The sequence below is a fragment of the Sparus aurata genome, chromosome 13 (assembly GCF_900880675.1).
Source record: "Sparus aurata chromosome 13, fSpaAur1.1, whole genome shotgun sequence".
Classification (NCBI taxonomy): domain Eukaryota; kingdom Metazoa; phylum Chordata; class Actinopteri; order Spariformes; family Sparidae; genus Sparus; species Sparus aurata.
The window spans coordinates 13,811,020-13,831,233 of NC_044199.1; the positions used below are offsets into that span (position 1 = coordinate 13,811,020).

The 20,214-nt window shown below is 41.4% G+C and overlaps 2 protein-coding genes across 2 annotated transcripts; one reads left to right on the forward strand and one right to left on the reverse strand.

Annotated features, from left to right (window-relative positions):
- Positions 1-2,455: 2,455 nt before the first annotated feature.
- On the forward strand, positions 2,456-5,767 carry rfc3 (replication factor C (activator 1) 3). Its single transcript, XM_030437499.1, has 9 exons — positions 2,456-2,671; positions 3,102-3,239; positions 3,396-3,463; positions 4,285-4,382; positions 4,473-4,654; positions 4,754-4,890; positions 4,999-5,097; positions 5,209-5,278; positions 5,380-5,767. Exons 1-9 carry the CDS (start codon positions 2,585-2,587, stop codon positions 5,569-5,571), a joined length of 1,071 nt encoding a protein of 356 aa, XP_030293359.1. The 5' UTR covers positions 2,456-2,584; the 3' UTR covers positions 5,572-5,767.
- Positions 5,768-5,955: 188 nt separating this feature from the next.
- kl (klotho) lies at positions 5,956-19,269 on the reverse strand. The gene is made up of 13 exons (XM_030437498.1): positions 16,138-19,269; positions 15,369-15,799; positions 15,204-15,283; positions 14,874-15,036; positions 12,845-12,950; positions 12,174-12,323; positions 11,491-11,726; positions 11,172-11,367; positions 10,910-11,088; positions 9,496-9,603; positions 9,188-9,293; positions 8,438-8,564; positions 5,956-7,426 (listed from the first exon to the last, which is right to left on the reverse strand). The coding sequence occupies exons 1-13, from the start codon at positions 16,852-16,854 to the stop codon at positions 7,092-7,094; spliced, it is 2,934 nt and encodes a 977-aa protein (XP_030293358.1). The 5' UTR covers positions 16,855-19,269; the 3' UTR covers positions 5,956-7,091.
- Between the last annotated feature and the right edge of the window lie 945 nt (positions 19,270-20,214).

Below are 20,214 nucleotides of genomic sequence, written 5' to 3' on the forward strand. Positions count from 1 at the left end.
CCGGCAAACATTGAATTTCATGTTTCGGAGGGTTAAAAGACCTGCTATTTGTGTGTTCACCTTGAGGATGAGCCTGCCTGTTGAGGCCTGTTTGACCCTCGAGGTCTCGGGGAGAAGAGATCTGGTCAAGGTGGAGGGTTAGGAGTGGGGATACGAATCGCTTTCTGTCGTGTCTCTTCCCTCACAAACACAATAATAAACAATTTTTATACTAGCAATATCTAATAGAAACACCACACAACAACACAGCATCAGCACAAGTTGAACCATCAGGAGATTTACGAGTCAAATCGACATTTATGAATGAACTTGATAAAGTTCAGCCGTTCGTCCCAGATGTTACACTGTCCTACATCGCTGCGATGATGGATGCTAATCAATCTACCTGGAAGACGTATTTTCAATACACGCTACGCCAACCTGCCGAGACACGCTCCTCCATATGTAACATTCCTGTCGCCGAGAGGTATAGTTAGCTGGGTCAGGCTGGAGAAAAGCAGGGCAGAGGAAAAGAAGGAAGGATTTTTGACAGGTGGACGCACACAATGAAACAAGTTTCTAAAAAAGGCAGGATAAGGAGCATCTGTAACAGCTTAGGCTGGTCATGATTGTCTCATTTAAGTTTAAAAGAGACGGTAACACTGCACGTCCACGCTGAATCATGTAAGCTGCGGTATCTTGTGTACTAGACACTGTGTAATATGCGAAAGGCCACACAGCCACGTTTTGACACCAAACATTGACATGCGTGTGGTCAGTTAAGCAAAGAAAATGTTGCTTTTGACTGTTGAGTGACTGTTTCAGTGCTTCACTATCAAATCCATTTTAACTTTCTGATAGAGGGAATGCCCAGGTTAGAGTATACAAGGTAGAAAGAAGGGAAACAGGACAGGAAAGAGACAAGTAAGGCGGCAAGTGAGACTAAAAGAGAGGGATGAAGGGTTTCGAGGCAGGGAGGAGCTCCAGCATGAAGCTTTCAATTCTTATTTTCATCTTTACATCTTTAAACTGCAGTACCTCCATTACATTAGATGATACAATTACTGATAACTGTGTGAGGTGATGAAATGCATCACATGTAAAACAGCACAGAGCATCAACCCCCTTAAGTCAACGTTTGTGATTGAGCCAGATTTATCGAGGTATTTCATTACTTTGGTTTACTGTTTTGGATTTCAAGTTATTTGCTTTTTGAAATGTTAGCAAATGTGTATTTTTAGACAAAGAGGTGTACATACCAGGAGCCTGTGTCACATAGCTATTCATAAATTGGTCACCAAATCAACTTCTGGACTTTTAGCTTTTTAATATCTTGAAAAAAATTAATGCCATAATTAGATGACCACCTGAATACAGGACATGGCATCTGCTATGTGAAAAATGTTTCCCAACCGCCTTATCAATGCTTCCTATACCCATGAAATAAAAGGCATTTAACTCGACTCCCTGTAAAAAAAGACAACATATCTAGGGAAAAGCCTCAAGTGTATGCTACCAACACTTACAAGATGAGCTTGTCCTCACACCTTCTTATTATGTGGTGACACTGTGAGCTTTTGTTTTTGTGGCATGGGATTACATGTCTCACATTCCTTGATGGCATCATTGCAGCCTGGCTGTGTTCAGGGTAAACGTATGCAAACCTGCTTGAAATTCCGTAGAGGATATATTCAGATTAACCCTAAATCCCTTGTAACACCCAGTCCTCCCCTGGGTTTCTACCAACGCGACAAATGTCTCTTCTAGGCGGCCCTGGATTGTGTATCCTTACACACAAATCTTTACTTATACCGGGACATAACAACAGATGTTATGCAAGAGTGACTCTCGTGGAGGTCATCTGTTGCGTTTTGCTGGAAAGGCACATATATCATCACAAAAGACAGTGACTGTGAGGAAATCATGCACATCTATGAAGCTGGGGCTCTAGAGGATAAAGCTGTTACCCTTCAGCATAATACACAAACGTTGCTTCATGAAACTAATTCCTAATACATCTTTATGAATTGTTATCACCTAAAGCACACTATGTCTGCCGACTGAAGCTTTACAGGTGCACTGTGTAGTTTTGAGGAAGACATTTTAATTCTCATTGACAGTTTTTTTTTATGTGTCAACAAACTGAATAAACAAAGTTTCGTTGTTCTCATAACTGACCTTAAAGGATAACATAATTGCATACTGTTTTTCTTTATACGTATTTGTCACTGTCACCTTTCTAGCTTCAAACAGTTGTCTTGGGACTTTATTTTCCAAGTTTAAAAGCTTGTTTGCATTATTAACATATTTCAAATTGTAAATATTAAAATTCTGACTTTGGATTTCTTCTTTAAAAATACATAATGCCTTAAAAGTACACTTTCCCATTTAAATACTTACAGTTTAGAGGTAATCACAGCGGAAAAGGTGGTTTTCGCACTCGCGTTTAACCCATTTTTTACCCGTTCGACTATCCGTACAGGAACAGGAAACAGCCGGGCGGATTGCTTGAGAATATTTCGCGGGAGAGAGAGGAGCTAGCGACGGGCTGTCTGCTGTCAAAAACAACAACACGGACTGTAACAGCTACTGAATCCATAACACGATGAGTTTGTGGCTGGACAAATACCGACCGACCTCCCTCGGGAAACTCGACTATCATAAAGAGCAAGCAGCTCAGCTAAAAAACTTGGTGAGTTAAGATAAACAACCGCGTTGCGTTCAGGTAACGTTAGCATTAGCACTTAAGACTGGTACCAACAGGTTTCGTTGAGTGTAACGTTACCCTCAGAAATGATTCCTGTGGTGACCAACCTCTGTTGTCGACCCGTTCAAGTGTAACTGTTATTTGAAGAGTAACCCGAGTTAAGCTAAGCTAACGGTAGCAGTGTCCATCATATCAAACACTAACGCCACCTAAGTGTCGCCATTGTTTAATTACTATCGACATGACCCTGTGTTTGTGTTAAAGCTTTGCTTTACAAGGAATTAACGGAACATAATTAAAACACGTAACGTTGCAGGAGCTTTTAAAAATGCAGCGCAAGCCCCCCCCCCCCCCCCCCCCGACTGCTTGTCAGGAGTGGTAGTAAAACTGATCGTTTAAATTGTTTGTTTTGAAGGTTCAATGTGGTGACTTCCCGCACCTGTTGGTGTACGGTCCATCCGGCGCCGGGAAGAAGACTCGCATCATGTGTCTGCTGAGGGAGCTGTACGGAGCCGGGGTGGAGAAACTTCGCATAGAGCACCAGAGCATCGTGGTAAGAAGGCAAACGATGAAACACACAGTCACTAGACCTCCTGTTCAATGCATAGCTGCCTTCCAGAAAACATGCAGACATCTTCCTCTCTCAGTCTTCATGAGCTCAGAATCAAATGGTCCGTTCGTTCCAACCTCCATTGTGCTCTGTCTCCAGGCTCCCTCAAAGAAGAAAATTGAGATCAACACCATAGCCAGCAACTACCACTTGGAAGTCAACCCAAGGTAACTCAATCATGAATCAAGTAGCTGTGTATGTTTATTTAAGTGCTGTTGCATTATGTAGATGTCCACACACCATCTTAGATCTAGGATATTGTGATGATATGGCATTGTTTTTTCCTGCTTTAAAAGGCTGCATTACAGCAAAGTGATGTGATAATCTTTACTTTCCAGATTGCCTTCACCCACATAGTCACTATATCCTCCAGGAATGCATGATACAGATTTTCCAGCCAATACCAATAACTGATTATGACCTGCTACTCATGGCTGACACCAACAAGATAACTGATACATTCACTTTTTTTTTTTAACCTTAAGAAGTTTCTAACTTGTAGTTTCTGCACATTGGAGAACAAGAAAGGCTCAGATCTGATGAGAAAAGACGGATGAATGAAAGCATGCCACACTTTTTTCACTTTCCAGTGTCTCAAACCAACTTAAAGGTGCATACCGCCAACTAATGTATCAGAGTGTGGGGGTTGTTGTTGAGCCAATGAAAGCGATTTGGCTCTGTATTATCAGCTATAATTATACCAATGCCCGTAACATACTTTTCCCAATATTAGACCCTTTTAATTTATTGGCCTGATATATCTTTCATCCCTAATATCCTCATCATCACTGATGATTATTTATCAAATTTCTCATTGGGTTAATATTATGAGTAAGTACCAATAGGTTTATACTGTTTTGCGTTATACCTAGTTTGGAAGTACTGTACTTTACTCTTTACTCAATTGCATTTATCTGACAGCGTATAGCAGATAAAAACGCTTTAGATTTCAGTTGGACTTGAACGAGTTTCTGTCCTGTCGTTCCAGTGATGCTGGTAATCAGGACCGTGTGGTTATTCAAGAGCTGATTAAAACCGTAGCTCAGTCACAGCAGATCCAGTCGAGCACCCAGAGGGAGTTCAAAGGTAAGAATCTCCCTTTCCCTCTGTTGACCATCTGTCTGTGTAGCCATCATGTTTGTCATTCTTGTAGTAATGACACACTTTCGTTCTCAGTGGTGTTGCTGACAGAGGTGGACCGACTCACGAAAGACGCACAGCACGCTTTGCGCCGGACGATGGAGAAGTACATGTCCACCTGTCGTCTCATCCTGTGCTCTACCTCCACCTCCAAAGTGATCGGGCCCATTCGGAGCCGTTGTCTGGCTGTCCGAGTTCCTCTGCCAAGCACAGAAGAGGCAAGATGGAGATGATATCGCTCAGATTGTAATTAGTAATCATCTCAAAGTATCTCATTAGAATTGGAACATTTTAACCTTGTTTTTCTTTTTTGCCAGGTTTGTAATGTTCTGACATCCGTCTGTAAAAAAGAGGGTCTTCTCCTCCCACCTGAGCTGGCCAAACAAATTGCTGAGAAGTCCGGTCGCAACCTCCGCAAAGCCCTTCTGATGTGCGAGGCCTGCAGGGTGCAGCAGTAAGTTATCACAAAATGTATCCATCATCATTTCTCCACGGCGTCACCACAAGTATGGAAAATCAACAAAAAGTATCTGCTTATTTAGCCTGTGTTACTCTTTTCCAGGTATCCATTCTCAGTGGACCAAGATGTCCCGGCAACAGACTGGGAGGTCTACCTCAGAGAGACTGCTAATGCCATCGTCAGCCAGCAAAGCCCTCAGAGGTAGGAGAGGCAAAGAGAAGAGGTTTAGTTGTTTCTGATGGCGATTTAAAGAACATTAATCAGTCTTGTGTGGATGTTTTAATGCAAAATCCACATCTGTCTCCGTTCCAGGTTGTTGGAAGTTCGAGCCAGACTGTACGAGCTGCTGACTCACTGCATCCCTCCTGACATCATCATGAAGGTACCTTTACTACGTCTCATCTCCCATCTTAAGTGTTGAGACTCTTTGGAGTGATGTTTAAGGTCACGAGTATTCATTTTCTCTGTCCAATCCTCCAACAGGGTCTGGTAAAAGAGCTACTCAGTAACTGCGACGGCCAGCTGAAGACAGAGGTGGCTCACATGGCAGCCTTCTACGAACACAGACTGCAGCTGGGCAACAAATCTATCTACCACCTTGAGGCATTCACCGCCAAGTTCATGGCCATCTACAAGAAGTTCATGGAGGATGGTCTTGATGGCATGATGTTTTAACTTTGAATGGACTTAAAGATATGGACAGATACTTTTCCTAATCATTTAAATACTGATACTTTTCACCACCTTGCTCTCACTTTTTGCCCCAAGAAGACCTTTTGCATTTAAAAATACAATGTACGGACACAGGATGTTTATTCAAACTCTGCAGCAGAATGTTACAATAAACTGATTTCTCTAGAACATGTAAAAAGCCTTGTGTTGCAATGTGAGTAAGACCAAACATGGATTTTATTAGAATGAACATACGTAACAATCTTTGACCACCACTCCTGAAGTCATGATAATGAGTATGGAAGACAAAATGGAAACATAAAAATGACACCCTTTTTTGTTTTTATTGTTGGTTGCGTGATAATTACAGAAAAACAAAGAAAAGTCTTTTTTATTTTTATTTTTTTATTGAAACGCCAACAAATAAGACAAAAAATGGTTGCACATTACATTTTGACTGTATAACCCAGGTATAATTCCTGTATCACAGCTAACTCTGTCTTTTCCAATAACGTGCAGCCCTAATTGAGGCAAGCCTAAGATGGTGATTTACTCTGTCAATCAATAAAGTCAGGCACAAACAGCAGATTGCAGCTGTTAAACTTACTATCCAGGAGGTTTTCCTCGTCTGGAGAACTTTTGCATTCTTTATAGGAAATGACCTTGCCAGTTTGGTGGAGTGCAAGAGGTCTCAAAAAATGAAACCTATTATTGGGTGACCTTTCACCTTCCAGACAGCATGAATTCACCATGAAAAGGCCATTTGAGGATTACACGCCGTCATCCAGAACTTATAATGTGCAGCTTTTGTCAGGTTAAGTTTCTACAATTAAATGATTGTTTATGTGATATCTGAGAGTGGTATTAGTCACTTTAGTCAGGTGTGTCATTGGTTTCAGAACTAGTTTGTTGACTGCCAGACCTCTTGAATCATTCACTTACAATAAACTTAATATGTAAATTGCCTGTGGAGCAACCTTAGTGAAGGAAGTACCTCACAATCCACTCATTGTAGTATTTACCTCGTTCAGTCTTAAATGGAAGAAGAGTATAGCCTGGAAATGTAGTCATCAAAAATCGCTACTCTATAGTAGTCATTCCATTTCATTTTCTAAAAATAATGAGATGAATTCAAGTCTTGAAAACATTTAAAAATCTAACGATGACAATATTTCTGGGTTTATCAGCTGTAAAAAGGTGCTTAGCAGGTATGTACCACATTCAAAACAACTTTTCATAACATTTACATAACTGACAAATGTACTTACTGCAAGTTGCTTAGGACAAAAGCGTCTGCTAAATGCCCTTAATGTAAATGTTAATTTAATGACAGTTTTATCACCAAAAATGTGAAGATGAATGAGCCACTTTCATTATTAATTTAATGTAAAGGTCTATAATGTAAAAGAACCGTAATTTAATGTTGCTGTAAAGTGAAACCGGGACTAAACTCCATGCTTATGAACAATAAGCTCCATTTTTCCCTCAACTCATTTCTAAAAAAGTCAAAATCCTCACAATCATCAGTAACACTCCTTGTGTCTCTTGGCTGTGTAGTAGATTATGAGGCCCAGTGTAATCAGCACACCTGAACCCACCAGAGTCAGGAAGCCCACCACAGGCCTCTTGACCAGCACATGGCAGCCCAGGCAGGGCTGAGGCGTGCTGGGACACTGCTGGGGCGCAGAGCCTTGAATTGGGAAGCCGTTGTGCTGGATGATGTTACGATAGTTGGATAGAGAGGCTTTGACAATGACCTCCTCGTGGACGTGGCCGTACAAGCCGAACCCCGGGTCCCTTTGGTCGCTGAGGGCGTAAGCGAAGTAACCCTTCAGGTTTACACCATCCAGAGTGTACGCTGAGGAGAACGAGCCAAACGTGGGAAGTTGAAGATTTATTTTTACATTACACCAATTACATTGTGATTAAAATCAAAAAGCATTAAATAATAATGAACAAAACATTCAAAGTGAACATGAACAGCTGGTAAAATATAGTATAGTACAAAGGAATTTCTGAAACTTTATTTTACACAGTTGCATTTATGGTAAATTGAAATAAATATAAATAGAACATAGAGCATTGGTGTAGATACAATTAAAATTAAATATTTGAATCTTATTATTTTGATATTAATTATGTAATTGAGTGTCATATTTAAATTTTTTCTCCTGATCAATTCATTGTCGTGTCATTTTTTCTAATAATCTTGCATGATTTTCAGACATTACAATTAGTGAAAAGTGTCTCATAACTACACAAGAAAGTGACATGTTCGTTGTACTATTTCACAACTTTTTCCTAATTTCACGTTTTTATTTTCCTGGCCTAAATCATCTTCCACAGTAGTACTCCTCTCAACATTTGCATACAGAGATGCAGCCTTACAATTCATATTCAGTTTGAACAAGTCAATCATGTCATAAAGCATTCAACATAAAAAGTTAAAATGAATAAATTCTACATGTGTCATGGTTCCAAACTTTGGTTTGTAAAGTGTAAACGCACTCTAACTAAATATACACAAATGTGTTTCTTTTGTAGGTGGATGCCACTTAGTGGTGACGGAGCAAACTACAACATCTATTAAAGTGGTAGTGTGTGCACATCCAAGCATGACACAGCAAAGTGCTGAGAGAGTGTAACCTAATAAACTTTACAAGGACAGGTAACCTTGACTCATCAGTATTGAGTGTGTATCTCTGTTGATATTTTTGTGTTTGTGTATGTGTTCGCAGTCAGCTGACTATTCAAGGGTCAGTGTCCTAAATACCTGTCTAATAATTAAGCTCTACAGAGGCCAGTGGGGGCAAAAAGTCCAGTCAGTACACACAAGTGTCTCAGCAGCATGATGCATGTGTAGTCTCACCTTTCAGCGCCTCATTGATGTAGTTGTACAGGTAGTACACTCTCAGGCTGTCTTTGAAGCGGGCTGGGTCCTCCTGAACTCCATTAGCCATCACATAAACGGGTACATCACAGTAGTGCTCCCTCACCTGGCACAGGGGGAAAGCAGCAGTTTTTAATCAAGATTAAGGTTCATCATTATAGTTTAACACATTAAAAGAGCAATTAACTCAATACATTTCATCCACTTTGTGTCCTCTGCTGTTATCCATTACTTCAGGTTTTATTTATGGAAACCCATTACTGCCAGTTAAAGAAAAAGAAATTAAAGCATAGCTCTAATTAGGAGAAAAAATAATAATGAGATTAAAAAGATAAAATAAGATTAAAAAGTCGACATTTATCTAACATGTATATTTTAGGGTTTCTTTCTCTGTTCATTTTTTGTGTGCTCCAAAAAGTTTTAAAAACAGTAAAAACAATGTGATATATAGATGTACCAATCTCAATAAAAACACAACACAATAACTTGGTTTAAAAAGCCATACATTTCTCCAACACCGAGGAGACTATAAATATGCAAATATTTATACTTATTACTTTTTAAAAATGTAACTCTTGGACAAAAAATGTCTCCTAATTAACACAGGCAAACATCCAAGTTAAACCTACTACTGGTTTCAGTATAGAAAAAATGGTCAGCATCCACATTTCTACCTCCTCACAAATCTGTAACACAAACAAACTGTGACTCAGATCCCTCCAGTCTCACCCAGTTAAGGGCTTTCCTCAGGCCCCAGGGAACAACGGGTCTCGGGGACATGATCCACGTGGTGTCGATCATGTGTTGGACCTCAAGCCTTGCTGTGTAGGTGTAACTGCAGACATGGTGATGACATGAATAACACCATTATGGGTTGTGATGTCTTGGTTTTACATGCTAAAAGTATCAATACATCAGGGCAACATATTCATGTTCGACTAAACTGAGCTACTTCAACACTGCAACAATTAAGACGGACATTTATTGTCCCCATGTTTCCACTACCAAAATAAAGGCAAAAAAAGATTTTGTCTTACGAGTCTTCCTTTGCATGTGTCACCAGCTTGGTACTGAAGTGGCTAATGGCGAAGAAGTCATATGTGCCTTTAACCAGCAGTCTGTCCTCCTCATTGAACACTGGCAGGCTGTGGAAACACAGAAACGATGACGTGTCATACCAGAGGAGATGATATAACAGTAGTATTTAAGAATTGCCCCATTAGCTATTCAATTGTGTGTCATTAAAAATTGATGACAAATTAATCCATACACATTTATTACATTTCAAACCACCACCAAACCTGTTGATTTCCATTAATTTAAGTGCTGGGTTGAAAATCAAGTCTTCAGATCACGAATAACCTATTAAAGTGAACATGTAGGTGATTGCATCATCAGATTTCGAGTCAGATGCATAAAAATCACTGCCTACAAGCTTTACACAAATATGGATGTATTGTCAAAGTCTACAGCCATGCTAGCAGCTAAGCAGCTGTGTAGCAGCACTAAATGCCAACGAGTGTACTGCAACAATGCTAACAGTCTGACTTTTTACGAGGTATTATGTCCACCACATTCACCATCTTCACCAGTGTAGCATGTACGCAGGCTTGCATTTGCTAATTAGCATTACAAGTGCATTATGTAAGAATTTAAGTTAAAAACATTTAAACATTTATACAAATGATCAAAATGATGTTAAGAAAAAACTGTTTCTATGTTATGACCTCTATGTATTGTGTTGCAAAGATATTCACTGAAGTTAGCATGCTAGCCAGCTAGCCCTGGCCCATCCTGCTCCAGAGCTCCCATGCTGGCCATGTAAAAACCAACACAAACCCTGGTAATCTCTCACAGTCCGGACTGCTAGCTGCACTGCTAACTCATAAGGAATTCAACAGGTGGCCAATTCTTACATATTGCACCTTTAAACACAAAGTACTATTTAAGCTGCTAGGAATGTCAGTATGTTTGCAGTTATTTAGTCGCCAGAGTATTAAACAAATGTAAACAAAAGAATGGAGTCTAGCCTATGTTCACCATCTTAGTTTAGAATGCTATCGAGCCAACACATGCTAAATAGGCTTCAACTGAGCACAAAGTAGAGCTGAGGCGAAGTGTAGGAGTCGCCAGAGTTGGCTAAGTAGGACTCATCCTCTGGGGATCATGAATGTCTACATTCATGCCAATCCATCCTTCAGCTGTTGAGGTGCAGAGACTGACGAATAGAGCCCCCCCCCAAAAAATAGCATGGCTAAAAATGCTGACCAATAAAAACATAACAGATAATTCCACAGTCTCTAGCTGATATACCATCATAATACACCATCGAAGATTCATGTTAAATCCATCCCCCAATTCCTGTTACAATCAGAAATACATCAAATGACAGCAGTGCTTATTATAATCTATCAGAGTCACTGTAGTGAAGTATGAATGAAGTTTTTGTACTCAAGTGAGTTGAGCTGACGCAGCCAGCTCCTCATCCCCAGAGGATAGTCCCCACTGCCGAAGATCGGCTCTGCAAACCAGCCAATGCGGAAGTCTAAAACCCTTTTAGCCGGTTCCACGTCTTCGCGGCTGAATGAAAACGCTGGTTCCACCCAATCCATGTGCAAAGCCAGAGACACCTGAGACATGACACCAAACACGGAAGTACAGGTGATCAAAGTGATTCAACCTATACCTGATTTATGGAAGGTTTGTGACTGACCTGTCCACCCTGTGTGTGTCTGAACTCGCGGTCGTAAGCACGCCAGGCCAAAGCGTGTGCCCGCAGCATCTGATGACCCTCTTGGTAGCTCACCATCTCATCGTTAGGCTCGTTCAGGGTGATCCACATCTTCACATGGGCACCCAGTTCTCTGTAACAAAGTCTGGCGTACTCTGCAAAGGCCTCAGAAGTCTCCCTGGGCAAAAATTCAAGACTGCATTTATATCAGGCATGTGGTACTTCAGGTTGCATCATCACAATTGATCATAAACATACATCAAAATCACTGCTGGAGTTCAAAGAGCTTTGTGTATCTGACCTGTTCAGCCACTTGTTGTTGGAGTCCAGCGGAGCCGGCAGGCTGCTGCGCTGGTGTGTGTGGTGCCACAGAGTGACCACAGGCGTGACGTTGGCCTGCAGCAGCTGGCGGGTGAAGCAGCGGTAGTAGCCCAGCAGAGTGGTGTTGGGGTGAGCCACATCACCTGTAGGAACCAGGGCTGACCAGTTGAGGGAGAAGTGGAAGTGGTTTACCCCCACCTGCCAGATTTCATCCACCTAAAGAGAGGGTGGGGGATAAACATGTGAAATAATACATATATTTTTAGTATGAAAGCTTGATGATGGGATGACATGCAATCGAAGTGCATTAAATCAATGTTTGAACCTTGCATCTTCAAAAGTAAAAATACTAGTTAGTAAAATGATCACCAACAATTTCTTCAACACCAGAAAGTCTTACTAACAAGTGTGTTTGCCCTCCCAAAAAGATCTGAGCATTTTTTCAAAAGACATTAATGAAAATGTCAGAAAACACCCTAAAAATTCCTGGATTCCTCTTTATTCAGATCCATACCGAAAGTAAATGTGGTCTGTTCTGGGCTTAAACACATCCTCTATCCACGTTTCATGACAAACCAACCAACTAACGGACCCTCCTTTGGTGAAGGTAATGAGAAGTTGTTTTAAAAAAGAGCTGAATGTTGGACTGGTGGGAGGATGTACCTGCTGTCTGATGGTAGCGTAATCAGCACAATGTGTAGTTCGGCGTAAAGGAGGCGCACTGAGGCCCTCCAGCCTCAGCAGCTCTCCATTGTTGGAGATGTTCCACAAGTATACACTGGGGTCTGCAAACTGGCTGGGTGTGGTCTCCACCTGTGACACCGAGAGAAACCCGGCAGTGTAAACATGCACTCCCTCGCCCTCTCGATCTGCGTTAACATCATACACACAAGTGCAAATAAAGGCCAAATGGGGCAAATCGATTGCAGCAGTTGGTCCTGTGCTATTGAGCTCAGCTGGCTGACAGTGAGAGGCTATGTGGTTTATGATTAAGAGAGGCTTTTGAACATGAAAAACTACAAAATAGTTGCTATTACCATGATATAAATCAAAGAAGGAGGACAGAGCTTGCAGTCATGTTTTTTTTAAATCAGAGAATAATTTAATAGTAATAGTTAGAGTTTAGAAAACTTTATACTGCACTTCACACAATATCAGTTAACCAAAGTTAATACATTGTTAATGTTTCCTCAAGTTGTACTATTTCTGAGGAAGTAGTCTAGTTATGTTTAATTTATAACGTGCACTTTGACCCTGCACAAATCCTGTATCCTTCCACATTCAGTGCACACAATCCTCAACACACACACACACACATATATATATCCACACACCTGTATGGAGTTGGCAGACACCCCCCAGGCGAAATCACACGGGAAGATTCCTTGTGCCGGTCTGTTCTCTGGAAGCTCTGGAAAACCGTTCTTCTGGATGATGTTTCTTTAGACAATAATGAATAATCATCACTTCAGGAGGAGCTGTGCTGAGAGTGAAGACTTTCTCTGTTGTTGTCATTTGCACAGAAAAAAATTAAATAAACTGAAACTATAACTGTGTATGTTATTAAAAATGTTACCAATGTAAGGAGACCACAAATATAAACACTGGGGGTGTACAATTTATTTTTCAGCTTCACTGTATTATAAATATGAAAAATATGAAGCTCATATTCAAGCCTGATGATCAGATGACAGATATTAGTGTATATGTTGTCGGATATAAAAACGTTTGAACTATTCTGGTGTCACTTAGGACAACACAGTTTACCGGCTGTTGCCCAGTAGTATTATGCTAATGACGTGAAGGTTGACAGGATTGCTTTTGATGTACAAACCACTGGCTGTCTGAGTAGCAGAAAGTAGCAATGCTCAGCTATGGCGTTGACTGCTTATTTTGCACATGATATATGTATGTTATTAAAAATGTTACCAATGTAAGGAGACCACAAATATAAACACTGGGGGTGTACAATTTATTTTTCAGCTTCACTGTATTATAAATATGAAAAATATGAAGCTCATATTCAAGCCTGATGATCAGATGACAGATATTAGTGTATATGTTGTCGGATATAAAAACGTTTGAACTATTCTGGTGTCACTTAGGACAACACAGTTTACCGGCTGTTGCCCAGTAGTATTATGCTAATGACGTGAAGGTTGACAGGATTGCTTTTGATGTACAAACCACTGGCTGTCTGAGTAGCAGAAAGTAGCAATGCTCAGCTATGGCGTTGACTGCTTATTTTGCACATGATATATCTTATATAAAAAAATACAATATGGACAGGTTAACAAGGTTACAAACTTGATTTTCATTGGAGTGGACCTTTAAACTGTATATTCTCTTCTCCCCATTGGCTGATAATTCTATATTGAAATGTTCTTACTGCTTAATATTGGCATTGGGCCTCAGAATTGGTCGATCTCTGGTCTATATTGATATCTTCCTTGTAAAATGTGTTTAAATGTGACAAATACTATGTGGCTGAACGAAACTGCTTCATATATGGCCTCTGAAAAGATTATGTTCAACTTAAAAAAAGACCCATCTTTTTGACAAATGATGGAGTGGATTTAAGGGGTACTTAAAAAACATCACACAGTCGGCTGGGCAAAGACCACTAATGGTGTAACAGCAACAGGTATCAGATAACTTTTCCCAACATGATGTATTTGAGGAACAGACTGTACACCACTGTTGATGTCTTGTCTGCTACTGCCTATGTACTGTAACCCCTTTGCTTTAATTTAATTTAAGTTTATATTTATCGTACCTTTTTCATCTTTTTAATTATTTTTTTTGTGGGGTAAGCGATAGACTAGCTGGGGAGGAATGGGAAGGGTGAAGACTGGCAGGGGTGGGTTTGGGAGGGAGGTCTTTGACAATCTCTGTACTTTCCCTGTCACAAACACTGCGTAATGTCAATATATCTGAAAAAAGCCAATAAAGATATTATAAAAAAAAAAAGTGACAAATACCACCTTTTAGGAATGTAAGATCTAAATTTCTGTGAATTTCTAAAACCATGTTTGATGACTGGAGGAGCATGTTTGTTCCTTGAAAAATGAAATTTTATTGTAATGGAAGAAAAAAATAAAAGTTTTATCCAAGATCTTTTTCTACATTCGAGTGGAAGTTCTTTGTGCTCAGTATCTCAAGTGATAGTCATGAAGCAAAGCTTTTGTAAAGATATCTGCACTTGTCCCAAAGCATTATTCCTGCAGCGTATTATCTGCACTTCTCAAGTGTTGCAATTAGAGGGTAAATATTGTTATTGGACAAAATCAGCGGATGTCGGCACAAAGCTCAGTCTTGAGCATCTTTTGTCAAAATCTCCACTCATTACAACATCACATGTACCTGTAAAAGGTGGCAGATGTCTTTGGCTCCCTCTTCATGTCGAGAGTGTTGAAGTTGACGTAGTAAAGTCCTCGTCGTATCCCATATTCCCTGTGCCACTCGAAGCCGTCCATCAGAGACCAGGCTGTGTATCCAATTACATTCACTCCATCTATGACAATCGCTGTGTGCCAAAAGTGGACAGATGTACAGGCCAGAGTGAAGACACTGCCTGAGATTTTTGTTTAATGTAAAATGGTTTATGGTCATATTGAAAAGGGAAATGCTTCAGTTGATTTGTTGGCTGCAGCTTGTGATGAATGTATGACATCAGGATGGGTCATTACTTACATTTTAGTGCCTCTGCAATGAACCTCTTGAGGTAGTACATGTGCTTTGGGTCTTCTGTCTTGGTGTTTCCAAGGACATACCTGTGTTAAGCAGCACTGAATACATTTAACGACTCACAGGTAAATAACAACCATACAGACAGATCAACACAACATCTAAACCTACCAACCACTCTGTACCACAAAGATGGGCGGCTTGTTGTACTCAGCATTGACCCAGTAGAGCAGCATCCTTAGGTCCAGATCCTCCTTCTGCCCAAACTTCAGGCTCTCGTTGATGAGTTGGAAGCTCAAGGCCGCTCCGTGAGAGAGGGCGAAGAAGTCCGCCGTCCCCCTCACCTGCTCCCTCTCCTCCTGGGTGAAGGAGGGCAGCCGTGAGCCCAGCCTCGCCTTCATGCAGGGAGGGTAGTCTCCGTCTATGAACAGCGGCCGGGCGAACCAGCCCAGGACGTGGTCCAGGGAGCACTGACACTCTCGCAGGCTTTCCAGACGAGTGCGACTGGGCTTGATCCAGTGAGAGGCCAGAGCCATGGATAGCTTGCCCTGCTGACGGGATCGGTAGTGGCGGTTGTAGAGGTGCCATGCAGCTGCATGAGCCTGGAGGAAACACAGACAGACAGACAGATAAACAGAAACAGAGATGATTGACAGACAGAGGGGAGGATAGTGGGAATAAAAGGATGATGAAAAGAGAAGGGTAAAATTAAATTCAAAACATAATTCATACAGGTCAGAGCAGTTCAAAATGCTTTACGGGTGAAAAACAAACTATTTGGACTATAAAGACAATTGAAAGATAAAAAAGTCAAAGAAATGGTGACAACGTTTTTCATCAGGGTTTTTGAAGACCTGTTAAAATGTAAAGATGAACAAACTGATCTTAAAGGAAAATTTCATACTGTAATAATAATAGTTATTATGTCTAACTCACTCACCTTAAGGAGATTGTGTCCGACCCGGAACGGCAGATCCGGGTCGTTCTTTATCCCGGGTGCGACCACTCCGGTGCCGTACCCGTGCCGCGCCACCACAAACGGGTTATCAATGGTGATCCAAAACTTCACATCATCCCCGAAAGTCTGGAAGCAGAAATCGGCGTAGTCCCTGAAGATGCCGACCAGCTCCGGGTTGCTCCAGCCGCCGAGGCTCTGCTGGAGGTGGTCGGGCAGGTCCCAGTGGTAGAGGGTGACCACCGGCTGCACCCGGCTCTCCTTCAGCCGCCTGATCAGGTTCCGGTAGTAGTTCGTGCCGATTTCGTTGTAACTCCCGCGCGTACCGTTGGGAAATATCCTGGACCAGGACAAGGAGAACCTGTAGTGGCTCACCCCGAGCTGCCTGATGGCTCGGATGTCGGCGCGGATGTTGTGGTAGCTGTCGCTGCCGACGTCCCCGGTAGCTTTCCGGTTCCCCCCGCGCGTAAAAGTGTCCCAAATGGAGAGCCCCTTACCGTCCTTCTCGAACGCGCCCTCCACCTGGTACGCCGCCGTGCCCACCGCCCACATGAAGTCCTTTGGGAAGGTTCCGTAGAGGAAAGCCTTGTCTCCCGGGTAGGGCAGTTTACTGAAGCGTCCCCACGTTTTCAGGCCGGCGTTGGGTTTTGCGGCAGCAGCGGCGAAGGCGAGAAATGTGAAAAGGGCAAGCAGAGCACCCATGGTGCTTGTCTGTACCAGCCTCAGATGTCCAGATTGTTGGCTCTAATCTTCATTTAACCATGCTTGGAGTACGTGGGTGACTAAACAGCAGTCTGTGGAGCGCAGTCAGCCAGCTGTGAAGCCACCACACGCCGCCTTTCCAAATCCATTAATTATTAGCCCAAGCACCTGACGCACGATGGTTTCCAGGCACAACATGATGTTAAGAGGCCCCGAATGATCAATCTTAAGCAAAGCAGGGACACATTAGTTCCTGTTGTGACCGAACGTTTACATTAGGGCTCATATTAAATCAATGTATTTCCTGCAGTTAAGGTGAGGCCGCAGGAGAGAGACCCAGGTGCAGGAGTGCAGTGACAGCGCCGTCATCATACATCCTCTGCTGGCAGATAATCTCATAAACAGGGGGAGAAACCTCATCTGCATGTGTCACTGGATCTGGTTCTATCAGAGGATGATGGGGGAGAGGGGGGGTGAGTGGGGTGAGGAGAGGATATGCAAACAGCAGTCAGTGCACCCTGCTGCACCCTGTTGCACCCTGCTCACTTAACTTCCTTATCTTCCTCCTTTCAGCTCGGTTGCATGGAAACTCTGGCCTCTTGCTCCTGGCCATCTTGGTCCACCTTCATGGTTATCTAAGGAGATATGAGCCTGTTCCATGGTGTGTTAGTGTGTGTGTGTGTGTGTCTATGATAGGTGAGCTTTGAGCGCTTATAAGTGTGCAGTGTTTCTATACTGTGTTATCTATCCATTAAAAAAATAAAAAAATAAATAAAAAAAGTTTCAAACACACAAATCAAAGACAACATACAGTAAATCCTGGCGAGCTGAAATGATTGGTGGATTAATCGATTAGTCTGTGAAAAGTAAACAAAAAGCATTTTGACCAGTGATTAATTGTTAAGAGAATTTTCTTGACTGTGTGTCTCCCTCTCTGCATTTTCAGCTGTTCTTTGTTTTATATGATGGTAAACTCCGTATATTTGGAGTTTAGACTGGAGCTGTGAAACCAAATAATCAAAGCCAAATAAAACCTACTTGATTTTGCAACTGGTAGCCTTTATGGTGTGCTTTATGTAGGCTATGTTTATTTATGTTTTATTATTTCTTTTTTGTTTTTCCTCATCATCATTACTGTTCATAACTCTCTCACCTCTGCCTGACAGAGAGATCTCTCATCTCTCTATTGTTTTAACTCCGTTTATAACATGTTTACATCTGCACATTATAGGTTCTTTTAAGTCTATTCATTTATATTACCTGTGTTTCTATTATTGCACACTCATGTACATTTTGGTTCTGTTATTGCACATTCATAGGAATTGTTTATTTCTTGTATAGTTGTATGGATTATTGTTTATAGTTTTGTTTGCACTGTGTATATACATTGTATATATCTTGCTTTCTATTTATGTTATGTACAGAGTGTTTTTTTCTTTTTTTGCAGACCGACTGCTGCTGTGACTAAATAATTTCCCAGTCTGGGATCAATAAAGTAATTCTATTCTATTCTTTTTGCTGCCTTGTGAAAGCCTCAAAAAACAGGTAGCCTTTATTGTGTGCTTTATTTATATGTTTTATTATTCATTTTGTATGCATTTATTTTGCTTTTTCCTCATTATTATTGCTGAAACTTAATAAAACTTCATTTTATGAACACTGATTAAATATTGGCGAGTTGAGTGAGGAGTCTGTGATTTCAGTCGTAAACAGCAGACAGTTCAGCGAGCGAAGAATCACCACACACCTTGGACAGACTGTTGGTTCTTTGAACATGAACATTACGTAAAGCGTGCTGTGACGTTACTTATCAGTGATGTACAAGTGACAGAGGGGGCAGGTAGGTAATTTCTCCGATGCAGGAACACAGACTCACATGGCAGTCGAGCAGCGTGTGGTTACGGCCCTGTCAGGGATCATAACCAGGGGCAGAATGTGGTGTGCGGGTGTTTTTCCACTGAGCTGAGCCACACTGGAAAGTTCCCATCACAAGTGAACATGCATATGCAATTTAGAGCACTGCTTGTCTACATATAGAGCAAAGGAAGAACACCATCGAGTGATGCTCGATGGTGTTTGAGAGCACAAACTGTTTGTGATGGATCTGTGTGGGTAAATTTAATCCTGCACACACACTGCAAATAATGAATCACAGCCAATATAACTAAGGCCTTAAAGATGTGGAGTAAACTGCCCAGAACATCACAGGTACCCACTGGCCATGCATCGATGATCTCAGTGAAGTGAGGTGCCTTACGATGCTGAAAGACAACACCCATTACAGCTGCAGTCCATCCATCCTGCCGTTTTTCTGGCAAAAGACATTGACCTATCTGCTGCTGTGCCACCAGGCTACGAGGCAGCTTCGTTCTCAATTCATCCACATCTTTTTTTTCTTGTGTAGCAAAATGGACTTCACATTTTTCTTCTACAACCCTGGTGTCGTAAAAATAAAATATTATTACGAGATAAGGTAATATTTGGATTTGGGGGAAGGCGGAAGCATTTGTGCAGCTCATTAGAAACAAAAACTTTTAATCAAGTAAAACAGTTATTAATCATCTTCATCTTTTGTTCTCTCTTTTTGGCTTGACAACAGAAAAAGGTAAAGGTTGGTTTTTTTTTTGTACTTTTCAAGATGAGCAGCTCCAAAATTATGTTCATCTTATTTGCATGTCTATTTTAACACACAAAGTCCATACTATACCTGACCAAATAAAGCAGCCAGTCAGTACTTATATCAATTAAAGGTTGACTGCGTGTGCCGTTGATGTACACCATATTACCCACAATTCATTAGAGGTGGAGGTGCTGCGCACAGGTGGAAGAAATTAAAATTAATTGCAGACGGTGTTGAAACAGGCCGAAAAACACCTCAGAAAGACGGACAATACCTAAATATCAAATCATTCGTTGTTGGTGTAAATGTGTTCATTTTTTTCTGTATGACAGTTACAAAGCCTAGCATATAGTAATACTGTGTAAAAGTATTGCAAGGAATGTGGACAGACTTGGACAACAGTTACCTGTCAAAAGACCGTCGTCATCAATTAACAGCTCAGTTCACAGAACTATATAGAACTACAAAACCTTAGACTGCTGCAGTGACAGGTTCCAGTGTCTCTCTGTGATGTGGCGCCACTGCTTTTCAACACAGCCGCCAGTTCATTTTAGGAATTTGATTTCACAGCAGACATGTTGACATGTCAATGGCACAGTCGATGCTAATAACAAATAATGGCTCCCTTACCTTCTGAGCGCAGCGTGTCCACCGTGTGTATAAGACTGATTGAAAGGTGTGGAGTTAAACCGGAAAGCCCGTGACGCAGATTTGTTCCAAATTAATGCTAGTTAGCAATG

Excerpts from the sequence above, each read along its gene's own strand:
- rfc3 (XM_030437499.1), top strand. The coding sequence starts at position 2,585 with ATGAGTTTGTGGCTGGACAAATACCGACCGACCTCCCTCGGGAAACTC. Across the intron at positions 2,672-3,101 it reads CAGCTCAGCTAAAAAACTTG|GTTCAATGTGGTGACTTCCC; the intron begins GTGAGTTAAGAT and ends TTTGTTTTGAAG. Across the intron at positions 5,098-5,208 it reads AGCCAGCAAAGCCCTCAGAG|GTTGTTGGAAGTTCGAGCCA; the intron begins GTAGGAGAGGCA and ends TCTCCGTTCCAG.
- kl (XM_030437498.1), bottom strand. The coding sequence starts at position 16,854 with ATGGGTGCTCTGCTTGCCCTTTTCACATTTCTCGCCTTCGCCGCTGCT. Across the intron at positions 15,800-16,137 it reads TCGGACACAATCTCCTTAAG|GCTCATGCAGCTGCATGGCA; the intron begins GTGAGTGAGTTA and ends TGTTTCCTCCAG. Across the intron at positions 9,294-9,495 it reads ACACATGCAAAGGAAGACTC|TTACACCTACACAGCAAGGC; the intron begins GTAAGACAAAAT and ends CCATGTCTGCAG.